This window comes from Chaetodon auriga, chromosome 24, assembly GCF_051107435.1.
Source record: "Chaetodon auriga isolate fChaAug3 chromosome 24, fChaAug3.hap1, whole genome shotgun sequence".
In the NCBI taxonomy this organism is placed as follows: domain Eukaryota; kingdom Metazoa; phylum Chordata; class Actinopteri; order Chaetodontiformes; family Chaetodontidae; genus Chaetodon; species Chaetodon auriga.
In genome coordinates, this window is record NC_135097.1 from 1,080,001 (window position 1) to 1,102,500 (window position 22,500).

Consider the following 22,500-nt stretch of genomic DNA (forward strand, 5'->3'; position numbering starts at 1 on the left):
CTGCTACTGTGGAGTGTGTGTGTGTGTGTGTGTGTGTGTGATCTGTTATGGCATGCAGCTGTAGAACACCCCCCTCTCTCTCTCCCTCTCTCTCTCTCTCTCTCTCTCTCTCTCTCTCTCTCTCTCTCTCTCTCTCTCTCCTCTCTCTCTCTCTCTCTCTCTCTCTCTCTCTCTCTCTCTCTCTCTCTCTCTTGTCTCTGGATGTCTCTCGACCGTTCAGCTGGTCTCAGCTCTTCTGGTTCTGTCCTCACGTCTGTTAAATGCAGAACATGATTCATTCATTCATTCATTCAATGATTCATGTTCATGTTCTCGTTTCCTCCTCTACCTCTCTGGTTAAGGTGTGGTTAAAACTGTGAGATTGTGCAAAAATGCTGCTACAAATGTTCAAAATCCAGCGTTCAGGGAGAACACAGGAGCCTGAGGTGTGAATGTTATAATCATATTGTTTATTGCCACATTATTCTTTGTCATATTGTCTGTATTTGATATATATTGATATTTTTGCACTTGTTCAGCCTTTTGTCCTTTGTTTCCTGAGTGCAGTGTTTAAACCGGAGTCCTTGTCAATAAAGCCGATTCTGATTCTAATAATTTATTTTTCTCTCAGTCCAGCTCGGTGTGGTCCGCTCGTCTCATGTCCAGTTACAGCAGTCGACCTCCATCTAAAGGTAAACTTGTCTTTCTGTCTTTTAAGTCTCCAAAAAAAGAAACGTCTCCAAACCATCTCGGCTGAGGGACCACAGCGGTGTTCTTACGTTTTAGTGTAAAACCTGCAACAAACAAACAAACAGAGTTTTTAATAACCTGATGATGAAGTCACCAAAGTTATTCTCAACATGAATGTCTGAAGCACACGTGGTAATAATCCGTCCAATAGCTGTTGAGATACTAAAGTGAACCTCATGGTAGCGCGAGAGGAGGAGTCAGGGGATCTCTAAAGTCGATATGTTTCATCCTCTGGGGATCGCGTATGTCCGTATGAGATATTTCAGTCTGGACCAAAGATAGGCCGAGCTCACCATTCCTGGACTAGAAATCAGGTTTGCACGCTCTGCAGCTGTTCAGCCTGCACGCTGACGGTGCAGCTCAGGGCGTGTTTATGTGTTTGAGTTGGATAAGAAGGCGACATTAAATGGATTCGCAGAGCAGAGACGCCTGATGCTTAATCCTCTCTCTCTCTCTCTCCTTCAGATGCGTCTGTTCGTTACAGCCTCGGCCGCCCGGTCCTCTCCCTGCGCCTCCCTGCAGGCCAGGTGTGTCGCTTCACTCTGACGCCCATGTTGACCACAGTGGGCGACCTGCTGCGTGACATCACAGCGAAGGACTCCCAGGTGCACACCGCCACCCTGCTCAATGGAGGTAACACACACACACACACACACACACACACACACACACACACACACACACACACGTGTACTGTTATAGTTGTATGGAGCACAAATCTTAACTTAAACCTAAGTCTGACCTTAACTCTGAAACTGAGTGTTAATGCAGGATGTGAGGAAGTCAGGACCAGGTGAAGCGTGATCACTTTCCCAAAATGTGACTACCCTCCCAGTGACCTCGTCTGAAAAGATGTCTTCACTTTCTAAAATGTCCCCTCTGTCCAAATATGTCCTTACTTTCCACAAATGTCCTCAAGCCCCAAAAATGTCCTCACTTCCAGCAAACCCCTCGTCTGCCCTGCCTAAAGCTGTCTCAGCTTCCTAAAAATGTCCTCACTGTCCAAATAATTCTCACTTCTAAACATGCAGGCCATTGGAGTGTTACATGTTTAAGTTTATGTTCGTGCCACATTGTTGGAATGCAAATACAGGTATCACACAGGGTTTGAAATGTATGTAGTATGTATTTTCAGGGGTGGTGTCATCAGGTTTTATTGAACTTGGACTTCATGCTGGCGTCCCATTCTGATGAGGTTCAGATATGATCTGCAGGCCTCTATGTGTAAAAAGAAACCAAAAAAAAACTACTTCAGTGTATCCAGATGGTACAAAAACAGCTTGTACAGGACCGGACGGGAGCTCTGAGAAATGTCCCGACTGTCCATGAGCGTCCTCGTTTTGTAAAATGTCCTCACTTTGTCAATCAGCCTTAAACATCTGAAACTACGTCCCTGAACTTTGTCTTCCTTCTTCAGACGGACAGAGAATCTCTTCATGCACCTTCATGGAAACTGTTTTGCATAAAGACTTTCAACTTGTCATCAATGATGTCACTCACAACGTTCGCTCACTTGGACAAGGTACAGCCTGTGTGTGTGTGTGTGTGTGTGTGTGTGTGTGTGTGACAGGAAGCGTGTGGAAACTCGTTTCTTGTATGAAACTTTTCATGTTGATGTGCGACGCTCATCACGTGTGACGTTAAACCAACATTCCACCTCAGACGTGTGTTTGCGTGTCGGTCAGGTTCGTCTCACGAACACGTGTTGGGTCTGGACGACATGAAGTACGTGGTCCACCTGCTTCACTCGGCTCTGACTCTTCCTCAGCATCAGCACGTGAAACACGGCGAGCTGCTGATCAGACGGGAGCAGCTCAAACAGCAGCTGCAGCCACTGGAGACGGTACGACACGTCAATTACTACCACTGCTACTGCAAATACTACTGCAGTTACAGCTGCTTCTACTTCAGTCGCCTTTTGATTTGAGGACTTTTCCTGTGTTCATAGGTGAGGGTTAAGATGGCGCAGGAGGCGGAGACTCGAGCATCAGTACTGGGGTGGGTGGGGCTTGCCTACCTGTCTCTGCAGGGAGGATTTCTGGCTTACCTCACCTGGTAATGAACACACACACACACACACACACAAGCCTGAAATGTATAGTTTGCTGCACTCAGGTATCCTGTAATCGTGTGTGTGTGTGTGTGTGTGTGTGTGTGTGTGTGTGTGTGTGTGTGTGTTGGCAGGTATGTGTTTGCCTGGGATGTCATGGAGCCAGTTACGTACTTCATCTCCTACAGCACCAGCATGATCTTCTTCTCCTACTACATCCTCACCAAACAGGTGTGTCTTCTGTCTTTGTGAGACATCTGCAAAGATGCTGGTTCGTCCAGGTCGAGAGACTTTTGGGAGGAGAGGTGAAACGTCTGTCTGCGCTTCATTTTGTGTGTGTGTGTGTGTGTGTGTGTGTGCGTGTGTGCGTGTGTGTGTGTGCAGGACTTCATCTGTCCGAAGGTGAGAGACCGTCAGTTCCTTCACTTGTTCCATCAGAAAGCATCTCGACAGAAATTCAACATTCAGAAATACAACGAGCTCAAAGACGAGCTGGCGAAGGTGACGAGCGAGGAGCAGCTTCACATCCTGACCTCTGTGTGTGTAAGAAGTGTAAAGGTTTAAAAGTGTGTGTGTGTGTGTGTGTGTGTGTGTGTGTGTGTGTGTGTGTGTGCAGGTGGAGGGCGATCTCAGCAGGTTGAGGAGTTCCATTCAGCGGCCGGCGAATCAGACTCAGCCACAAAGAGCCACCTGAGACTTCACTTCTTCCTCTTTTGTGACGTTCAAAGAACTTTTTGCATCTTTTTTTGTTCGTATTCTTTCTGTAACAACTTTTTATTTTATTCTGTCCTGTAACGTCCACTTGTCTTTATCGAAGACACTAAAAAATACACTTTCTTATTCTGTCCTGCACGTCGTCTCTTGAATCGAACTCTGCTTCATTTCTCTTCCTCTAAAACTTGCAGTACATATAAAACATGTGTCATTATTTTGTTATATTTGACTGAAATTTTACTGGACACAAAGTGGTTCAGTATTTTAATACAGTCGGTCAACAAATAACAGGCTAAGACTTAAAGGACGTCGTGTTCAAAGACGCGTCAGCTCTCAACAATTCAAAGTCCCCGTCGGTGTGTTTTCAGGAGTTGAACCTGGTGACTGCAGGCCAGCCTGTGTGAAGTCTGATCCACTCAAAGTAATGAGCAACCTGCCAGAGAGACAATAAAGAGACATAACAACATGACAATGCTAACGCTGTGCTAACTTTAGTGACACTATTAGTGCACCTGTGGCGGTCAAGCACGGTCTTATGTTACCTGTGTATAAACTCCGGGGAATCCAGGCTGACCACACCTCTCTCCCCAGCTGACGATGCCCCACAGGTAGGAAACACCGAGTTCATCCTCACAGACCAGAGGACCTCCACTGTCCCCCTGACAGGAGTCCACGCTGCCGTCCAGGTCACCTGCACGCACACACAAACAGATTAGCACCTGCACGATGTCTATGGAGCAGCACGTCTGTGTGTGTGCAGCTCATAAACCACGCACACACCCACCTGCGCACATCATGCCTGGTTTGAAGCGATCTTTGTAGAATCTCTGACAGTCCGCGATGAGGGACACGTTGGCCCACAGTAACACCTGAGATGCTCGGCCGTCTGCGAACACAGTCATCAATATTTAAACAACGACACTTTTCAGACCGACTTCTCTCCTTTTCCTCCATACACGCTAACGGACTGTTTAGTCCGTGCTGTGGGCGGAAGCAGCAACTTTCGATTGTGTGGTGACATAAAAGCTGGCCGGTGAAGCACACACCTGCAGTTCGTCCCCACCCAGAGATGCTGCAGGTGTGGTTGGGCTGAAAGAGCTGCGTGGTCCAGGGGACACAGACGGCACTCACGGCCGGGTTGTCCTCCAGACACTTGTCCGTGTAGGGAAGCTTCTCCAGCTGCACAAGAGCGATGTCATTCTCATAGGTGCTGGCGTTGTACCTGCAGGACATTTAGAACATGTCTCATTTAAGGTTTTTGCCGTTCAGTTAATGTTACTGTTTATATTTATGTGTAATGATTGAGCGAAGCAGATAGATGGATAGATACTTGGGGTGGATGTGAATGTCTTCAACAGGAACAATGTCAGTCGTGTTCTGAGCTCGAGACTTCTGCCAGAGAGAAAACTTCACCATGAACGCAGAGGGGTTGGGCCTGGTGAGGAGGCGTGGATGACAGACTATTATCATTACAACTGAGAGGAAGAAACAGCCACTGCTGCTACGTTTACCTCAGCAAGTGCTGTTACGATTATTAACAACATTACAACTACACTGACATTTTCAGTAAGGGCTGTATGTTAGATTTTTTTGTGGAAAGCTGTGTTATCTTACAGGATTAGACAATCATGTATTACTGCGTTTGAATGGAGAGAACTCCAGGCTAACACCAACGCCTACTAGCCTTAATGCTGCTAGGCTAGCGAGGTTCTTTGAGAGTGAATCAGTCCAGGCTCCAGTCGGAGTTTCTGAAGGAGGAAATACATTCCTGTGGGGTGAAAACGAGTATGTCTCACAGCGTCCTGACTGCAGAATTATCACAGACTGATTTTCAAGTATCTCAGGTTATGTAGGGTAAAAGCCTCAAGCTATTATTATTATTATTATTATTATTGCCACATTATGCAGTATGTAGCATTTGGCATTCAATAGGACAGAATGTCAAGAAGAAGGACCACTGAATTTCCTCCATGGGGAATACCTCGGAAGGGAGCCTGATGATGATAAACATCATGTTGGTGAAATTTTAAAGAACATAGTTTTCCAGGAGGGCAGCATAGAGCTACCTGACGCAGTGAGCGGCAGTGATAACCCAGCATCCTCCGATGTAAGCTCCTCCACAGTCGATCTTCCTGTTCTCCACCAGCGCGATCTGCCACTGGATCTGAGTCTGCAGACCAACGAGGCAGAACGGAACAGTTTGGGAAAACCACAAGAACATGATATCAGCCAATGTTTTCCTTCTTTCTGCCCTTAGAAAATTATAAAAAGTGACATAAGAAATGATAATGGTAACAGTGGTACACAGGGTAGCTTTAAACAGGTGTACTGGTAACTGTTTCTAACTGACCGGTTTAGCTGGGACTCCCCCCACCACTCTCTTGACTCGGTAGCTCCTTCCTCGCTCCTCCACTTCAACATCATCCACTGTGGTCATGTTGGGAATCCCACAGTACAACTTGGACTCCAAATGCACTCTGTTGGCCATAGTTTCTAGACACATAAACAGAGTTATTGAAATTCAAATCCAGCTGTGACAAGAGGAAGACTTGATCTTGGGGCATATGGACCAAAACTTGACTTGCGGTTAGATGATTCAGTGACCTGGGCTTGACTTGGACTCAAACTTAAGTAATTTGACTACACTAGTTAGCCAAAAGTATGTTGATACTCAACCATTTCACTCGTATGTGATAGTTGAACATGTAATTCTAAAACTATGGGCATGAAAGTGCAGCTGTAACAGCCTCCACTGTTCTGGTTCCAGATGTTGGAACCTGGCTCAAGGGACTTGCTTCCATTCAGCCACAAGACAATTAGGGAGGTCCTGCACTGGTGAAGGTGTTGAATGTGGCTGAGGTCAGGACTCTTTGCAGGCCAGTTAAGTTCCTTGAAACCAAACTAGGAAAAGCATTTTTTTATGGAGATGCTTCGTGCATTGTCATGTTGGAACAGGAAAGGGACAAACACACCGACTGTTGCTGAAAATCTGGGGAAACACTGCTGTCTTGCACGTCACTGTGTGCTATAGTGTTAACATTTCCCATCACTGAAACTGAGGAATAATTGTATGTGGACAAGGACGTCCATTCACTTGTGGTCATAAAGTGTACTACTACTTCTGATGAAACTATGCTCTAAGTGTCACTGTTTACCTTTTCTGGGAGAGACATACTCTGAAATAAAGACAAAAAAATGTCATTATAATCACCATCACCAGCAACGAGAGTTTCCTATGAAAGATTCAACCCACTGCTGTTTCCATCTAAGTCACAGACATACCTGAGTTTTGCAGTAGTGGGTGCTCCGCTGCTGGCTCTGTGGAGAACATAAATACAAGATCGTATAAAGAAGGTGCAGAAAGTGAGACTGATGGTGGTCGACTGTTAGAATTGATCAATAACACCCCAACACCCTGTTTGAAATCTGACACCAATGAAATTACTGCAGCTTTGGGTGTGGTGGTCTTGAAGTTGGGTTGTTCAAGTGTGGCCATCAGTCACAGTGCACTGAACGCTCAGTAAAAACTTATCGATCTCACTGGACTATATTAACCACACGAAAATGGCAGACAGAACAAACAACAGTGGCTGCCTTCCCAAGCTTTGGTCACTTTGTTTTTGTTTGTTTAAACCTGTTTTGAAGTGAAATAAGGAAATCATAATTACATACAACAAAAATCCTAACAAAAAGCAGAGGATTTCCAAAACTGAATGGAAGCAAATGATGTTTGGGTAAAGTGATTTTAAAATGTCTGTATCTCACTGTTGCTCGTAGTGTGTTTCTCTGATTCATCTTCGCCATCCAGACAGTCAATCTGTCCATCACCGAGTGCATCTTGGGGCACACACACACCGGTCTTGCAGCGTAAAGCACCGTTCCTACAACCTGATAAACACACATGATCCACATTGTGAACAAAGGGGCATACAAGGTTATCAAATCCATTTTTGTGGGTATGTTTGGTTTACCTCTGCAACACATCTCGTCACTGCGGTCACCACAGTCATCAACTCCATCACAAGTCTGGTTCAGATATACACATTTGCTGTTTGCACAGGTGAAGCCACACTGCTCCTCTGAAACACACAGACAAAAAAAGTCACAGTGCTAAAAGGGTACCGCAAAATACAAGAGACAACCTTTAAGAAGTGTAATCAGAAGTCTCAGATGAGGTCCAGACAGATAGTAGTAGCCCCATTGGATACCTGGGCTGATTCTGCTGCTGCTACTGGCTACCAGGCAAAGTGGATTTAGGTATCTGTTTAGGCAAGGCATTCTGGCTACCTAGGGGATGTTGCCTGGAATGGGGACACTGTGGCTTGGCTGTTTGACATCTGGTATGGTGACTGTGTGATCAATACTATGTGGGTTCATCAACTCCTAGGTAGAAGGTACAGGGAGGGGCAGGACTAGACTATAATCAGCCACTGCTGACAGTGCCTTGGAACCTGGCACCTGTTACAAATGAGTAAACTGATGGCTGAAAGTTAGAGGTCCAAATGAGATGACAGGATCCATCAACACGTGGCTGTGAAATGGATGAGGTGGAAAAGGTTGTTAGACAGGCCTAGAAAACCTAAACATTTGGCTTAATTGCACCATGACCTCTGAGACTTAGACTTAGACTTTACTTTATTAATCCCAACTGGGAAATTGGTTGCATCAGCAAAGATACACAGAAACATAACTTACCTGATGGTGACATGGTAAGGGTGAGGACCAACATCTCAAAAGTACAATAGAGTTCTAAGATCAAAGTCCAAGGCAGTAACAGAATGGAATCAGTTCATGCTAACCTTTGGGTGCTTGTGATGCGTCGTAACAGGTTGCTGTTGCAACCTTCCTGCTGCCAATCCTGGCTTTGTCATAGATTTCACATTCAGCAAGTGAAGTCTCGTAACCTTGGCAGCGGACGCTAACACAGCTGCCCGGGAGCCGCCTGTCTTGGTTGCCTTTTAGGTACTTGTATGACATGGAATCAGCAGCCACTGCACCGCTGTAAGCACACACCAAAGTCACATCGTAGGTTTACTGTATGTGACTGCGCTGTGACCGCTGTGAGTTCAGGCATGTTTTTCCTTTTATCCCACAAGTTAACGGCCCACTTTTTGGCATGTATTTTACACAAAACACTGTCCATATTGTAAACATGGATTATATGAATATACATATCCTCACAGTGGATGCCCATTCTCCTTGCAGGCCACATTAGCAGCGGCCATGTTCCAAATCTTCCAACACACCAGTAAGTCCTCCCCACCTTCAGCGCTCACAGCATCAGGAATGAAGATCCTTACCACTCCTGTGTCTGAGTCTATTGAACTGCTGAACTTTGGATAACTTGCTGTGGTGAGAGAGAGATAAATGTAACATGAGTTATACGTAGGAATGCAGCAGTAATAGTTAAAATATTACAAGGCAGTGACTGTATCTGTGAGAGCAGACCTCCACATGTTTCCCCAAAGTGGGACACGATCGGTTTCTTGGTCCGACATGAGACGGCCATCAGCTGGAAAACAGATTAAAATTTTCGTGTCCAAAATCGATTACAATTACAACGTACTCTCTTGAGAGGGTTGCACGACTGAAATCAGCCAGGTCTTCAAGCATCGCTTAGATTTTACTGCTTCTGATTTCACAAGTCTGTTGATCGATTTAGCATCTTGACAAATGGTTCTGATTCTTGGCAAGGGGTATAGATGGAAACTCAGCAGGTCCACATTTTACAGAAACTGATTAACATCCTAGAAAAATATATATCTACAACAAGTTCCTAATTTGTCTTTCTATAACCAGTTCCAATTCCAGACCAGCAGTCCACATCACCTCAGTTATTAGTTACCTGGCAGTAGGAGCGGTAGATCCTATGGTCCCGCCCACAAAGTGAGGTCACATCCTCAGTGGGACACAGATAGGGTGGTTTACAGGAGCAATGTCCATCGATGCAACGCTCCCATGGTGGACAAAAAACCAAGTCACATGACGCACGAGTAAATCTGATAAATGTTGAAAGATGGATCATGCCAACAGCTAACACAGATTCATCTCACATTATTTCATTACAAATTATTAAAGCAAGCTAAGAAAATACTGTGGAGCGAATGATAGTGGCAATAAGCCTGAAACGTTGTCTTTGGGTCTACTGAGGGAACATCTCAGCATTTAACCTCTTTGTAGGATTTTCTCCTTCATGTCTAACCCTAACCTCAGAATCAGCCCGTGTTTTCATCGACCCCTATTTTATTTGTTTGATTTTTTTTTTTTTTTAACACTAATTCATATTTGTCTGGTGTGGTGTTCATGTAAGAATGCAAAAGGGGAAACACAAATATGACAGACCTTAGAAACTACTTACTTCTTCTCCAGACACTCAGGTGGACCCAGAAACTCATCTATCACAGGTGCTTCAGAGGTTGTTGGGGCAGGGCTGGTGACCATAGGAGTTGGGGGTTGGGTCGTTAACTCTGGTTTCTGCTGGTCTATAAATGATCGATCCCCATAAACTGACCACTGCTGTAGTGATTTAAATGTAATACAGTTGCAAATCAATACAGCAGGACAGAACAGAAAATGGTCTACAGCTCTGGCTTTCTCCTATTAAAGTTGTACGCAGATGATACACAACTTTATATTTCTTATAGTTCTGATGCCTGTTAAATACAGCAGTTGTATTTGACCAATTTCTTCATGACAGAACAATAAAATGACAGTATGAATTGACACATTTCACTTTATTGTATCGTGTAAGGTTGAATTATTTACTTAATGATTTCTTATGGAGAAACCAAATAAAACCAAATAACCAGGGTAATTTACATACACTTTTTCATGAGATTACCTATTGGATGGTTGGTGACTCCAGCTGAATGAAGCAAAGCATGAGATTCTTATCTTTTTCATGTCTAAAAGTCTTGGCAAATTGGCTGAGTATGTTCAAGCCTGTGCAAAATCCTGGGCTCATTAGTCATTGTATTCTCACTTTTGGGAACCAAATCAAGTGCATTGTTAGATCTAGTTTCCTCTTACTGCAGACAATATCCAAAATCAAGTATGTCCTTTCACCCTGTGTTCTGGAGAGATGTTTCCCTGCTTTAATTACTTGTTGTCTGGCCTGTAATTTTCTGTATGTTGGTCTTGGTCTGTCTTCCTTGTCCTCACTTCAACGTGTTGCTGCTGCTTGATCTCTCACTGCCACCAAAAAGATAAACGACGGTACTCATGTGCTGGCATTACTGTTTATTTCTGCATATCTGACCTCTGAGGTTCTCTGACCTAAAACTATTGATTGTTCCGTGGTCAATACTGAAGCAGAGGAGGGGCATGTCTTTGCTGTCATGGCTCATGGACAGTGGATCACAACTGAAACCTTTAGTGGGTGTTCAGGCCACCACTCAGACCTCAGACCAACAAAACAAGGGGCTTCATTACTGTGAGACAATGAAACATGACACAGGAAGCTGAGTTTTAGGAAGAGATCTATGAGCTTAAAGACCTATGAGACACTGAAACTGGATAATGTCCCCTTATGTCAGAGCTTGAGCCAGGTTAAACTCTTTTGTGCTCGTTTTCCTTCTGCATCGGCAATCATGTTTTGTTGACTGACTTGTCTGTTGAAATGAATGAAGATGAAGGAAGTGTTTTTTGTTGTTGTTGTTTTTTTTCCATGCAAAGCTAAAGTAGGTCTGAATGTGTCCTAAGTCCTGTCTCAAAGACCACTTCTGCTGTTAGCATTTGGAACCGAATAATGAGGGTTTTTACAGCTGAAACTAAGTATATAAATACATAAATAATTCTAGAATTAAAATGAATTAATAAAATAAACTAATATAGAATTGTATGATTAAATGCTTTTATAAATTAATAAATGTGCAATTCTATAATAAAATGTTTAAATAAAAGAAAAAATAATTATGCAATTTAAAGCGTAATTGTCACCGTAAATAATAAATCACAAATATTTATTCAGATTGGGTAGTTGAGTAGTGATTATATACACAATAAATACAGAATTAAATGTAACATTCATATATCCAATGTCTCATTTAATTTGTGATACATAATTATTCATTTATTTAAGCAGCATTTATTGTGTTTAACATCAAACAGAAATACAAGGTGGGAAATCCTACGAAATACAAAAGAAGAAAACCCATAAAAGTCCCACAAATAAAAGAAAAAGAAAGTGATGGAATGTATATGGAAGCACTGAAAGAAAAAGGATGAACAAACACAATCCTTAACTCACCGTTTGTGAGTGGATGATGAGAAGAAATATCAAGAAAAGAGAACATCCAGCTGACCTCATCCTGACAAACACAAACTGTCTGGTTTAGTCCACAGTTCAGCTTCGTACAAAAATGTTTCCTTCTTCTTCTTCTTCTTCCTCTTAAATACGTTGTTAATGGTAGACAAAAGAGAAAATGACTCACATTAGGAAATAAAATAACTTCTACAGTGAAGAAACAGACAGAGAGGCAGTGATTCTCTCTGTTACAGCCTGATATCTCCTCTGTCCACCGATGATGCCATCAATCATTAGCTCGTCTTGTCAATATGGACACACAAACATGTGAACACAGCCACACAGCTGACTGATGATCTGTAACAACAACAGGCATTGAGGACTCGGGGGGAGGGGGTGTGCTTGTTGCATGTGGGTAAACCCAGATTCCAGTAATCACACATATACAAATATGGAGGCGGCACGTCAGCCCTGAAGTACTGAAGGTCGTGGTTTTAACCCAATGTGAGCATGTTCGCTGCCTTCTGTGTGCAGCCCTTTTTTACAGACATTTTGACATCACAGCAGGGACAGCACGAGTGTAGAAACGACAATCAATCAGGGCTGAATTCTGTTCAGCTGCTTCGTTTTCAAGCTCCTGGTTTTGCCCATGCTGGCTCACCGTCACACTGTGAATGGGAACACTTGAACAGAGTGGAGCCATCGTTAATGTTACTGCTAACACCTGCGCATGTCCTGCTATGACAAGTCAAAGCCTCTGCTGGGAAAGAGCTGACACATGCTGGGACTTTTGTCCCTGAGCAGGAGAAATGATGGATGCAAGTACAAAATAAGTTAATGTTCGACATTGTATCAATAACAGTGTTTCAAAATCACGGTGTACTTGTTTGTGAGGCAGGAGGATTTCTGGGCCTGAGTTTTCCTTCATTTGCACACAACCACAAACAAAATCCAGCCCTCCCACTACACACTTGATCAATCATCCAATCAGTTTTTGTGCAGCCAGAACAAGGTGGTGACTAACACAGATTCTGGGTCAATATGAAGAATTCAGCATGTGTGCCAACATGTTTCGTTCAGAAGCAATAATGAAGTTTTTGGAATTTACTACATCTCTGATTGACCTCTTCTGCAGAAACAGCAGCTGAGACACAAGAATATTGTAGAAATATGTATGATGCCAAATTGCAGGAAAAAATACATGATTTTCCAAATTTAAGCTCTGAAAAATGGCCCACAACAACAAAGGATATGTACAATTTGTGTTTGAAGGGTTAAAACATGCAAAAGCACAAAATCAACTTGGATCCATAATTAGAGCACAATGAGAGAAAGCTTAAATTTAGACTATGAGGCTCAGATGAATTCATTTGGTTCTGAGTTTGGAGCAGACACAGATCACCAGATTGACTTCATGCTGACAGATCTGAGCAACACGACTTCAGACTCAGAGGGAGTTGATCATGAAACTGAACCAGACACCTTTGCTCAAAAGCCATAAAAGTTTTCACTGAGGTTGAATTTTCTTTTGACAGGATCAAAAATCTCAAGACACGTTTAGCCTTTAGACCCGTTTCTGCTCAATTAGTGGTGTTTTTTTTTTTTTTTTGATCAAATCAGAACATTGTGGTACATTCCTGATCAGAGGTCAGCTGGAGGTCAGATGGGATATGCAGAATTTTTTAATGTCACAAACCCACCGGAAGCGTTAGCCGTGCACACTTTTTTAAACTTGTCTCAATGTGCCCAGTCTAAACTCAAGGATTGTCCAACAGGTTGAGACAAATCTACAATATCAAGAGTGATTCCAGTGTGTTTTTGGCATAATGTATCAGTATTGAGTGAGTATATCAGCACCTTGCAAAAGAAATATGGCTTTCAAAATCTATTGCACGAATTACACACATCAAGTAATCTTGGACAATACGTTTAACTCTGTACTGCAGCTATGACACACATAAACGAATACATATTACATACAATGAGAAAACCTTTTCGTCCACAGTGACACCTGTCAGGTTGGTTTAGTGTTTTAGAAGACAGCTTGATGTTTGCTGTCTCACCAAATCTTGTTAAATGAGCACAAACTATGAAAAGACATTTTATGTTTTGTCATTTTATGGTTAGCAGTCATAGATTTAGAGTTTTCTGTTAGCCTAGCATTCAGCTTCATTCAGTAGTTAAAGACTTGTTCAGGTTAGCTCAGTTTAGCATAACAGTTGGGTTTAGGGTGGCTAATGGTAAACTTTGGTTTAGGTTTGTTCGTGCTTTCGTTGGGTTCAGGTGTGGTTCTGCCAAAATGGTTTGGATTCAGGTTAGAGCACAATTCTGTTCAGCAATTAAAACAAACTTATGCAGCGAAGGCAACCAAAACGGCGCTTTTCAGGTGAGCTAATGGTTTCTTTAACTTTCAGAGCAGCTGGGCTGTGAACAGCTCATGGTTCTTATTGTGACACGGTTTAGATTAGCTAAGATATCAGTTTAGCGGCTAACAGGCTAACCGTTTGGAGTTCAGGATCCTTTCTCGATGCATTCGTCTTTCCTGCATTTCTCTCTCTTTTCTTTTGCTCATTTCACAAAATTATCTGAGACCGAGCTGGTAAAGACAAAACATCTACCAGTATTAGCTTGGTGGCCATTTCCTGTTTTGACTGTACAGATTCTACACACGTATGATGTTAACTTAAGGCCACAATCTGGACCATGATTTTTATCCTGTGTTCATTATAAATCTACAACAATTAATAGAAACACAAGCCCAGAGACTTATTTCGAGGCTTAAGACACACAAAGAGACACACAGACGTAAAAACAATGGTAATAAAAGAAAAACGCCATAAGACTCAAAATGGATTATTATTGTTCTATTGTGTTCATTTTATTGCACCACATGGATTACCGTCTGTAACCATAAAGCCTGTAATATTGGGTCGTACCGCTTCCTGCCATGAAGCACATGGTCATGTTTCATATAGACAAAAAAAGATTAAATGAAGAATCACATGCAATGCAAATCCTATAGAAAACTCTATTACGAATCAACACACACACACACACACACACACACACACACACAGAAGCACAGACATGAACAACTGAATGAACCAAATGTCTTCTAGAAAGAAAGGCTGTAAATCAAACGGATGACACTGAAAACATCCATAATTTTCATTCTTTATCATGACATTGACAAAAACTGCGATGCGGATCGGTCACATCTGTACCTTCAAAGCTTTGGTGTTGTCCAAAGATCTTCTGGGTTTTTGAGATTTGTATCTCAAAAAACAAAAAAAAACAAACAAAAAAAACAAAAACAAATGTTTGGATCTGTGACTGCAGTGTAATCAGAATACATGAGACTTGAACACATGAGCATAATCTACATCAAGTGCGAATGCTAACATTTTAGAATATTCTATGCTAGCAGGCACATCCATATTAGCATATTATGAGGCGTGATTGAACAGATAGCATGCTAACACTGTAGCATAAGTGAGGGGTGTTGTGCTAAAGGACCACACTTTGTTATATCAATCATGTCACAGCAGACAGTTGGTGCATAACTTAAAATATTCACTAAAATTTTGTTCAGAAACCAGCAACGTTAGCCAAAAACTCTGCTGGTAGTTTGCTAGCATTAGCAGTTGATCGTACTATAGTAACCTACCGGCCACAAATGGGACCTCACAATGTGTATTGCAACAGTTCTTCTACACAGAAGACTCTGGTCCTTTGTCGTAAAACTATGATTGACTTGGCGAAAAGTTGTTCGGACGTAAAGTTTCAGATGACACAAACAAGACAATTACACCCAAAAACTGTTAACAGGCACAAGTTACACACGAAAAAACAAAGTACACGTACACACATATAATTTGGTCTTTAGGTTCATACATTCATTGCGGGGAGAAGGCTAACCGTTAACGCCTCACATTTATTCAAGTAGGACCCGACTCCAAGTTTAGTAGAAGCGAGTCCAGAGGAGAAGTGCATCCTTCATCCCGGTGTTTCAAATGGAAGCAATGACGCAGTTCAGTCGACTCTACTGCTGTTTTCTGTGGTTCGAGACTGAACGGCAGAACTCTTCTAACCAGCGGTGCACTGTTTTAATCGATGCCGTTTAGTGTGTGACGGGAAAGCTGGTTCATTCGAGAGGTGAAAGCTTTTTCATCTTTTCATGCCACAAATCCACCCAGTAGAAAAGCAGAGTACCTTTTTAGTTTGACACACAGTAAATATTCATTGTACTAATATATCATATACATAAAAGATTATCAAACTACTTGGAGCCAGATGAGAACAGGTCATGAACAAAATTATGCTCTCATGTCTGTCTTTTTGTTGTTAAATTACAGCGAATGGAGATCATGAATTGTGCTTCTTTGAAATGTATCAGAACATAAATAGATGCTAAGCTAACTGCTCTTCATGTATGTTGTTGATCTGCATAATTCGTGGTATATAATCGCATATAACAAAAGAAAAAACAGGCCACCTGCCAAAGCCAAACGTCTCCAGCAGTCAGAACGTTAGCAGCTCGAACCGGGCGACGAACCAGAAGCCTTCGGTTGCCAGCAGAGGTTTGAGTAAACCTGGAGCGAGCGTAGCTTTGCTCGTGCAGACGCTCTTCAGAGGCAGAGCTGTACCATGTGAAGACATAAATATCTCAAAACCACATTTCTTTGGCGGAGGCATAGAAGCAGCCGAAAAAAGGAAATTGGTGCTTCTGCGCCATTTCAACGTCACGCTCGATTCATGTAAAGTTGCAATCACTGATTTTTTTGTCAGAAAGGCAAAAGTATAAGCTGCGATTTCGTCATAATGAGCCACCTCTTTCACGTTACACGTAGACTTTTTTCTGCGTATACGAAGACGCTGCTTAGGACAGCTTTACGTCAAAGTTTTAAAAAGCAGCTTTTGAAATCTGGACAGTCCTGGAGAGAGATGATTACTGCCTCAGAAGCTCTTCTGCCTCTGAGAAATACAACAAAATACAGTTCAAACTACAGTTTGTAGACACACAGACTGACTGAAGTCGACTAACAGCGCGAGTCCTTTTATATTGCTGCTAAATGTGTGCACGTACAGCCGTTTGTGTGTGTTCAACGTGCACATTGCCCAGTATGTGCAAGCTTGGAATGAGTGTATTACGTCGCGTGTGTGTGTGTGTGTGTGTCTGTATAAGCCACGGTCGGTGAGAAGGCTGTGACTGCATGTGCTCAGGCATGTTTGCACGCACATGTGGCCTGATTATTAGGAAATCAAACAAGGCAAAGGAAAGGAAATATGAAGTATAAATACTGCGTGTTTGGACACACGCCTCTCCCTGCTGTTACCATGAACGCTCTCATCAGTTTTATCAGTACACCTGTGTTTCAACACCTTTCAGCCTGAAATCTGTCAGCATTTACAATGCCGTCCCAAAAATATACTTAGTTTTCGTGAGCAAAGGTGTTGCAAGGAGAGCGCACTATGAAATGATAATCTACTTTAGTTTAAGGCGATGTTGCAAATCAGGTTCTTGTACTTTGGGGCCGTTCAGACAGAAGATGCTCAGCATGCTGGCAGAGGTGAAGAGAGGTGAGCAGCTGCATTTCCCAGATATCTCATCACTTTCTGGCTCCCCCTGGTGGTTTGGTCCTTGCAGCGCCTTCCATTTTCTTACTTTGTGCTTTTATATCAAAAAGTCCAGCAATAACGCCCCCCCCCCCCATGAAAAACAGCATGGGACATGCAGAGCATCTGTGAATGAATGAGCCCTCTGAGTGAAACTCCTCATGTGTCCTTACTGACTATGAAGGAGGCGTCTCAGTTTTAGCTGGCAGACGCTGAAGGGAAGCCCGAGCTTGTTTGCAGAGACCTGCATGTTTAAATAATCTCATCTGTCCACACAATTCAAAAAATAAATAAGGAAAATAAAATATGAGGTTGCTAACGATGGAGGACGTCCTGATCCTGGTGGACGTGTGATCTCAAAACGCTGACACACCGAAAGTTTCTTCATTAAAGGGGGGATCAGTCACTTCAACTGAGGCATCGTGTTTTCATCAGTGTTGTTTCCAGCTGCAGTTTGCGCTGTTTTGGAGTATTATGGGGTGCCAACAGGTGATCCTTTCAGGCTGGTGAGAGCTGCATGGATCCTAAAGTGCAGTCTGGACTCCATGGAGTAGTTCTTGTAGTTCGTTCTGATGAAGAACAAAATGCATCTTTCAGAATCTTAAATGAAGAAAAAGAAATGTTGTTTTGTTCCTCAAATATCTGAGCGAGGTCTCTTCAGGGAGAATCCCACCAATAAATGTACTCAGTCGAGTTTTATGCAGCACTTTGAAATGAAAACTCAAACTGGTATGAGTGCCGTTCCATCAGAACAGAACAGTCAAAGGTATAAAAAATGTGTACGAAGGTAAATGTGAGGGTGTATAAAGGTAAAAGTATACAGAGATGTACACGTTACATGAAAGTGTATAGCGGTATAATGGCATATGGAGGTATACAGAGATGAATGAAGGTACTGTAACATGGTGTATAAAGGTAATTCAAGGTATACAGAAGTATAAAATGTTAAGATATATATGAAAGTAAACAGAGGTGTATAAAGATATAAAGAGGTTAATAAAGGTTTGTGAAAGCTTATGTGTGAAAGGTATGTAGAGGTGTTTAAAGCTACAATCATATAATGGTACATTAGGTATATTATGAGTTTAGACATACAGTAATTGTACAAAATGAACTTACTTGGCCTTCTCGATGTATGTGATGGCCTTAGTGAAGTCTCCCTGCTGTTTGTACAGCAGACCCAGCTCATAGAGAGTGAAGGGAATCAAGTAGTGATCATATCTGATGTGACCCTCACTGAAAGGACACATGAACACACAGAAAGGAGAGTTCATCTCATCTCTGTCACACTTTCAAAAGACAGACGGTGACACAGAGCACCTGAACCCATCTGTCTGCGCCTCAACTGTCTGTCTGCACGCCTTTGTGTGCGTTACCTGGACAGGACCTGCGTGAAGCAGAGCTCGGCCTGCAGTAGACGGTCCAGGTGCTTCAGACAGAGTCCCTTCAACATCTGGACCAGGCAGCTGTCGTCTGGATGGAACTCTGACGGGTCTGAATGAGAGACGGCAGTCAGTACATTATCTCCACCGTGCGTTCACTTCGTCTCAGTCTTACACGAGGTGTCAAACCATGCTGTGACGGACTGTAAGCACTGAGACAGCAGGACAACAACTGACCAGATCACTGTGCTGATAAATACACCACAGCATCGTCTGCATACACGTGAACACCTGCTCCATGACTCTGATTAAGTCATTTATTTCAGTGCAAACTGAAGAGAAGTGGGTCAACAACAAAACCCTGTGGAACCCTTTTTACTCTTTAAGAATTGTATACGTTGTTTGCATGTTAAGTCGTTTACGGTTGTCCAAATCGATCAAACTGAGAAACCACGAGGAGCTTTTATCGAGTACCAAAAGTTGCTGTTCATAAGGCTGAAAAATGGAAGAAACTGACCAAAAAACGCTGGAAAAAAGAGCAGCGGTGTTATGAACTTACTGGGGTCATTGCGAAGCTGCTCCTCAGCCGTCTCTATGGTGACCAGTAGGGACTCAGTGCTGTCAGCTCTCTTCCCGACGATGCTGAAACCACTCCAAACGTACATCATCTCCTACAAAGAGAGAAAGTAGTTCAGACTACGTTCATCTGCTGCTCATTCTGCCTCTCAGCCAATCAAAGCTTTCTGACGGACACAGCTGATCATTTAAAGAGGCCACAGGTGTGTGAGTGTATGTGAGTATACCAGCGCCGGGATGACCAGGGGGACGGGGTTAGCAGCTTTGTAGCGTCTGGACTTTCTCACTGCAAATTTCTCTGTTGGGATCGACTTCCCTGCCAGGCGTTGCTTCAGCCCCTCCACCTGCCTGGACACACAAACACACATATTCAAGCTTCTACCTCTAACCTCAAACGTAACGTAGCTCTAACCTGAGCCCCCCCCCCGTGCATTTCTGTGTGTATATCCAAATGCATTTCCCTCAGAGATTTGATTTGTTGATGCTGTGGTGACATAATTCGGGGTATGAGGCAGACTGACTTGAAGAGCTCTGTGATGTCCTCCCCTGTCTTCTTCACTTCGTCCTCTGGCATCATGCTGAGGATGGCCGCCTTCTGGTACACATAGATAGCCTGCAGAGCGTCAAGAACAAAGAAGAAATTTAGCGTGGCCTTCGACTCGACCCGTTCAGAACCAGCTCACAGTGGGGATGAGTCGGTCACAGACGAGTCGGCTCCCACCGAAGAGCCAACGCACAAAACATACGTTAAAAAATCAAATAAATAACAGTACAGTACAGCCAAATTCAGGGAAAGCTCAAACAAATGTCATCCGGTGTGTGCTGACCTTGGACCAGCGGCTCTCCTTGCACAGCAGGTCGGCGTAGCGGTACGCCTGCTGCCACTCCTGCTGGTAGGAGTGAGTCCACATCAGCTCCCAGTAACAGATGTGGTGGATCTGCTTCCACTCCTGCTGGCTGCTGATACACTCCTCGTAGCTCGCCCGGGCCTGAGGCAGCACGGGTGAAGGTGAAGGGAGGGAAGACAGCGAGAGACGGGTGTAAACGCTCAGTTTTGTTTTGTTCACATGTTGTAGGATATATCCACATTTCACTTGTTTGCAAATTTTTGGAAAGTGGGGACATTTTGGAAGGGACATTTTCGGAGGACGAGGACATCATGGAAACAGTGGACGCTTTCAGAAAGTTGCGAAAATGAGGATGTTTTTGGAAAAGGGTTCTAACTTCTTCAAAGGGTTGTTCTGGGTTCAGATTTGATTTGAAGGTCGAGGTTTCATTGGGTTTAGGTTGAGGACGAGGGCAGGTAACATGTCAAAGACAGGAGGAGAAAGGTGTGTTTCAGACCTGCTCGAAGTTTCCTCGCAGCGTGGCGATGCGAGCAGAGTAGAAGAGAATGATGGAGCCCTGAAACATCAAGTTTCATGAATCGGACATATTTTTTCTGCAGAATTGAGCTTCGTCTGGTTGTGCGTGTGGTTACTTACTTTGGGGTATTTGTGTTGGTATGGCTCCAGCAGGGCTTCAGCCTCCACCAGGTTCCCCTCTCCAGTCCCTGATCAAACACAACGTCACCATTAACTTCAGCCAGAACGTCATTCACAAGAGGCCCGTGGCAGAAAGACCAGCCGGGGACCAGAGTGTCACCCCGAGTCCTCCGTACATTTGAGATTTGGTACCTGTAGCAAACTGCTGTGTTAAAGTGAGCTACATCTGAGGGATAGGGGCAAAGATCCATCTCGTCTTCTTACCAAGAATCAGCGACACGTATGTGTGGTAGAAGAGCAGCGTCAGAGCAGACAGGATCGACCGCAAACTGTGACTGGAGGCTCCCTCGCTCAGCTGCGACAAACCAAACCCCTGCAAAGGGACAGAGACGGGATTATCTGTCTGTCTGCAGCTGCTCTCAGCGCCGCTGACTCCTCTGAACCAGCCAGCAGGAGCTGCGAGCGACCAACACCTGCTTCACCCACACGCCACCGGACTACTGATGCCCGGATCAGACCGTTTCCCTCCACCTCTGCTGGTCCCTGTAGGCTATGTTGCCTTTTAAGTTACGTGGACCAGTGCAAACCTTCCAGGTGATTCCTTTGCGGTGTGTTGTAGTGATGTTTGAGTGTTTTAACGATTTACTCCAGAGAGGCTGTTTTCACAGAAACATTTCCATGCATGCAGTAACATCACTGCAGCAAAACTGGAGACTGTGCAGGACAGTTAACTCTTCTAGTTAACCCTTAGACTGCCACACTTTACAAAACAGAACACTTTCACAGCTGTCTGCAGACAGGTTACGGGCTCGTGTTAATGGACTTGTGCTGACCCTGTTTCCTGAGAATCCGATGAACTCCAACAACCTCAAAATCCTCTGAGGGAGGAGAGACAACATCTGAAAGAAAGAGACAGAAGATGGTGTCAAATCAAGTATTACACCATGACACTGTCAGTCGATCAAAACGTGCACTTTCTACTGGATCTGTGTGAGTTTGTGTCTCTGATTCGCCAACACGCTGATGAAGAAATGCAGCGATGATGTGAGGACACCCTGTGAAGTGAGCTGAGACACTGGATGTGTTTGGTGCTATGTGTTATTTTCAGAACACGTAACGAAAGCTTGGAAGGAACACAGAAAACACGTGGACGTCAGTTTGGTTAAGTCGTTTGAACGTGACTGAACGATTCCTCCCGTCTGGGACTCCAGGAGAATGAAACTCTTAAAAACCCACCAGGTTGAAGGATCCGAGGCCCAGCTTGACCCCGCCCTCAAACTGTCTGAATGAATCTGATTGGCCGGCCAGGTCCCGAGTGACATTCAGCACATTCTGGCAATCCCTATTGGACAACAAAAAGCATGATGTCACAACCAGGGAAGGACAAATCATCATCTTGTTAAAACTACAATGTTGAAGCTTTTGAAAGTTGAATTTTTCCATCCAGACACGTTTGGAAGCAAAATAAACCCGTTTACAGACGTGGAGCTCAGAGCGTCACAGCGTCCTCTTAGCCAGCTCAGCCGAGTCACTCACTTGTAGATTTGGTAGCTCGTTCGAATCTGGATGCCTCCTTTGATAAAACTGATCATGTTCTCGTCCTGGAAGAGAGAGACAACAACTTCCTGTTGTTACCTTGTTTCCTCGGACGAACCGTCACGTGATTGTCCGTTAAATGTCAAATTACACTGAGTCGTGTTGACA

The 22,500-nt window shown here is 43.7% G+C and overlaps 3 protein-coding genes across 6 annotated transcripts in view; 1 reads left to right on the top strand and 2 right to left on the bottom strand.

The window, feature by feature from the left end:
• Positions 1 to 3,631, top strand: part of LOC143316967 (calcium uniporter protein, mitochondrial-like) — a 6,295-nt gene extending 2,664 nt beyond the window's left edge. For all 4 annotated transcript variants that reach the window (XM_076724838.1, XM_076724837.1, XM_076724839.1 and 1 more), the window contains 8 exons: positions 611 to 671; positions 1,195 to 1,362; positions 2,147 to 2,251; positions 2,415 to 2,572; positions 2,678 to 2,784; positions 2,914 to 3,010; positions 3,164 to 3,280; positions 3,396 to 3,631. In XM_076724838.1, the coding sequence (XP_076580953.1) occupies positions 611 to 671; positions 1,195 to 1,362; positions 2,147 to 2,251; positions 2,415 to 2,572; positions 2,678 to 2,784; positions 2,914 to 3,010; positions 3,164 to 3,280; positions 3,396 to 3,473 (891 nt within the window). In that variant the 3' untranslated portion in view covers positions 3,474 to 3,631. The remainder of the gene's footprint in view (positions 1 to 610; positions 672 to 1,194; positions 1,363 to 2,146; positions 2,252 to 2,414; positions 2,573 to 2,677; positions 2,785 to 2,913; positions 3,011 to 3,163; positions 3,281 to 3,395) is intronic.
• Positions 3,574 to 12,936, bottom strand: cfi (complement factor I). The gene is made up of 17 exons (XM_076724826.1): positions 11,742 to 12,936; positions 9,852 to 10,009; positions 9,339 to 9,492; positions 8,942 to 9,005; positions 8,675 to 8,840; positions 8,293 to 8,492; positions 7,465 to 7,572; positions 7,259 to 7,381; positions 6,776 to 6,811; positions 6,649 to 6,669; positions 5,844 to 5,986; positions 5,560 to 5,663; positions 4,824 to 4,928; positions 4,540 to 4,715; positions 4,278 to 4,379; positions 4,036 to 4,184; positions 3,574 to 3,926 (listed from the first exon to the last, which is right to left on the bottom strand). Exons 1-17 carry the CDS (start codon positions 11,799 to 11,801, stop codon positions 3,858 to 3,860), a joined length of 1,938 nt encoding a protein of 645 aa, XP_076580941.1. The 5' UTR covers positions 11,802 to 12,936; the 3' UTR covers positions 3,574 to 3,857.
• Positions 12,937 to 13,088: 152 nt separating this feature from the next.
• Positions 13,089 to 22,500, bottom strand: part of LOC143317410 (uncharacterized) — a 25,681-nt gene continuing 16,269 nt past the window's right edge. The window contains exons 19-31 of the mRNA XM_076725561.1: positions 22,333 to 22,397; positions 22,033 to 22,138; positions 21,630 to 21,695; positions 21,061 to 21,169; positions 20,797 to 20,864; positions 20,657 to 20,716; positions 20,140 to 20,301; positions 19,834 to 19,925; positions 19,540 to 19,660; positions 19,296 to 19,407; positions 18,731 to 18,848; positions 18,474 to 18,590; positions 13,089 to 17,923 (exon numbers count right to left, since the gene is read on the bottom strand). Of these exons, the coding sequence (XP_076581676.1) occupies positions 17,827 to 17,923; positions 18,474 to 18,590; positions 18,731 to 18,848; positions 19,296 to 19,407; positions 19,540 to 19,660; positions 19,834 to 19,925; positions 20,140 to 20,301; positions 20,657 to 20,716; positions 20,797 to 20,864; positions 21,061 to 21,169; positions 21,630 to 21,695; positions 22,033 to 22,138; positions 22,333 to 22,397 (1,293 nt within the window). The 3' untranslated portion in view covers positions 13,089 to 17,826. The remainder of the gene's footprint in view (positions 17,924 to 18,473; positions 18,591 to 18,730; positions 18,849 to 19,295; positions 19,408 to 19,539; positions 19,661 to 19,833; positions 19,926 to 20,139; positions 20,302 to 20,656; positions 20,717 to 20,796; positions 20,865 to 21,060; positions 21,170 to 21,629; positions 21,696 to 22,032; positions 22,139 to 22,332; positions 22,398 to 22,500) is intronic.

Excerpts from the sequence above, each read along its gene's own strand:
- cfi (XM_076724826.1), bottom strand. The coding sequence starts at position 11,801 with ATGAGGTCAGCTGGATGTTCTCTTTTCTTGATATTTCTTCTCATCATC. Across the intron at positions 6,670-6,775 it reads CCCACTACTGCAAAACTCAG|AGTATGTCTCTCCCAGAAAA; the intron begins GTATGTCTGTGA and ends TCTTTATTTCAG. Across the intron at positions 5,987-6,648 it reads GTATGTCTCTCCCAGAAAAG|AAACTATGGCCAACAGAGTG; the intron begins GTAAACAGTGAC and ends TTATGTGTCTAG.